The sequence below is a fragment of the Leptonychotes weddellii genome, chromosome 5 (genome assembly GCF_054177405.1).
Source record: "Leptonychotes weddellii isolate Sample4059 chromosome 5, ASM5417740v2, whole genome shotgun sequence".
Lineage (NCBI taxonomy): Eukaryota > Metazoa > Chordata > Mammalia > Carnivora > Phocidae > Leptonychotes > Leptonychotes weddellii.
In genome coordinates, this window is record NC_138373.1 from 35,063,490 (window position 1) to 35,065,836 (window position 2,347).

At 69.4% G+C, this 2,347-nt stretch overlaps 1 protein-coding gene across 1 annotated transcript; it reads left to right on the top strand.

Moving 5' to 3' along the window:
• The first annotated feature begins 761 nt into the window (after positions 1–761).
• On the top strand, positions 762–2,076 carry C1QTNF8 (C1q and TNF related 8). Its single transcript, XM_006739094.2, is given in 3 exon segments — positions 762–960; positions 1,533–1,595; positions 1,598–2,076. Coding segments are annotated over 3 exon segments (741 nt in total).
• Positions 2,077–2,347: the final 271 nt, after the last annotated feature.

Below are 2,347 nucleotides of genomic sequence, written 5' to 3' on the forward strand. Positions count from 1 at the left end.
CCACCCTGGGGAGCCTCCCAAGTTGCTTTCCCTCCTCTGGCAGCTCAGGGGGGTACCACCCTCTGCCCAGCTAGGCAGCTGGGGAGAAACTGCCTCGTGGAGGGTGCCACCCAACCCGGGCCCGGAGCCCAGCCTCCCGGCGCTGGGGCCCTGCCCTTCCCTGAAGCAGCCCAGCTGCCCCTCCCTGAGGGCTCCGCTGGCCACTGGTGGGTCGGGGCCTTGGGGAGCTGAATCAGAGCCCATCCCCCCATGACGGCTCCCCCTGAATCTGCCAGGTGCGGGGTCCTCAGCTGTGGGGGCTGCAGGCTATTAGGGTACGTGCTACAGCCCTGAGCCAAGGCTGCAGGGAGGGGTGGGGAGGGGTGAGAAGGAGCCTGGAAACTCCGGCTGGGACAGCATGGGGCTGCCTTGGTCACCTTTGCGGGGGGCTCCGGAGGGGCAGGTGCGAGCTGTCCCCCGTGCTGGCCCCTGCAGTGCTGCGTTGAGGAGGATTCAGAGGCCACATCCAGGTGAAAGTGTGCAGGGATCCATTAATGATATCCGTCAGGGGCAGGCGCTGAGGATCCAGGAGGCCCACAGCCAGGCACCCTGTCCGGTGCCCAGCGAGGCGCCTCCCCACACGGGCAGGTCCCTGGCCTTACCTGTCATCTGCCGCAGACAAGGGGGCACAGCCCAGGCAGCTGCAGGGCCTAGGGCTCCGTGGGGGCTCCTCCTTCTCAGACGCTACCCCCCTCCGGTACCCCCACCAGGCTCTGGCACGGATGGCAGCCTCCAGCCTCCTGCTCCTCCTGGGGCTGCCTGTGGGGGCCCGGCCCGGCCTGGGGCTGCCCCGACGGCCATGTGTGCAGTGCTGTTGCCCCACCTGGCCCCCGGCCACCCCCGGCCCCTACGCCCCCCGGAGCGCTGGGGAGCAGTGGGTGCCCTGCGTGCGGCCTGCCATCGACATCTCCATCCTCAAAGGTGAGTGTCTGTGGAGATGCAACCCCACCCCACCCCTGTTCCCACAAGGACACCCCCGCTGAGGGGGCAGGACAGCCCCGACTGAGGCACCTGGGCCCCCGTTGGTGGGACACTAAGCACCTGCCTCTCGGGTCCCCGACAGCTGCGGAAAAGGGGAAGCGAGGCAGCCTGGGCAGGGGGCTGTGGCAGAAGGGGGCCCAAGGCCTCTCACCCTGCTCAGCCGCCCCGCGGCGGACCCCCAGGCCCAGCCTCCACGGGAGGCTGGAGGGAGGCCCGGGACCCCCTGGAAGAAGGCCAGCTCCAGGAGCCCTCGCCTGGGGAGACGGGGCCGTAGCCGTCCTTAGTTAGACCTGCCAACTTCCCAGCCTCTCGTCCTGCACAGCCCAGGGCAGACCCGTCCTCTGGCCCCCCCCGACTGTCCCCACGTCCCCATGTCCCCACGTCCCCACGTGGCAGGCGGCTCAGGCCCCAAACAGACACAGCCTGGGGGCGTGGCTTCTCCTGGCCCCCGTGACTCTGGGCCCCACACCCTAACCCACGGTTCCCACTTGCCCCTGCTTGCCCCCCTGCAGGCGAGAAGGGTGAACGGGGGGTCAGAGGTCCCTCTGGCAGGAGCGAAAAGGAGGGTCCACCGGGCGCCGGGGCCTCCGGGGCCGCAAGGGCCAGAAGGGGCAGGCGGGGCTGCCGGGCTCCCTGTGTCAGTGCATCTACGTGGCCTTCTCCGTGGCCGGCGGGAGGGCCTGCACCCACCGCTTCCAGGCCGTGCCCTTCCACACGGAGCTGGTGAACCTGGACGGGGCCTTCCACCCGGCGTCCGGCCGCTTCCTGTGTGCCGTGCCCAGCGTCTACTTCCTGAGCCTCAACGTGCACACGTGGAACTACAAGGAGACGTACCTGCACATTGTGTGCAGCGGGCGGGCTGCCGCCATGCCCTACGCGCAGCCTGGCGAGCGCGGCGTCATGCAGACCCAGAGCTTGCTGCTGCCCCTGGCCGCCGGAGACACCGTCTGGGTGTGCCTGTTCCTGTGGGACCGTAACAACGCCATCTACGGTGAGCACGGCGACCTCTATATCACCTTCAGCGGCCACCTGGTCAAGCCGGCCGCAGAGCTCTAGCCCCCCACAAAGCCCAGCCCCCCACGGCTCGCCCACCCCGGACGCCGCCCCGCGCGACCTCACCCTGGAAGCTGGGGAGCTGCAGCAGCTCAGCCTGCGGTGTTTGAGCACTGACTATGTGCAGTGATTGAGCGTCAGCTGCATGCAGGCACTGAGCGGAGCGCCAGGGACGCGGCCAGAGCAAGACAGACTAGGGGCCACCCCGGTGGGGGGTGGACACAGACCGGACGTCCACACCGAGATGTTCGGGAGGGAGACCAGTGGTCATCGG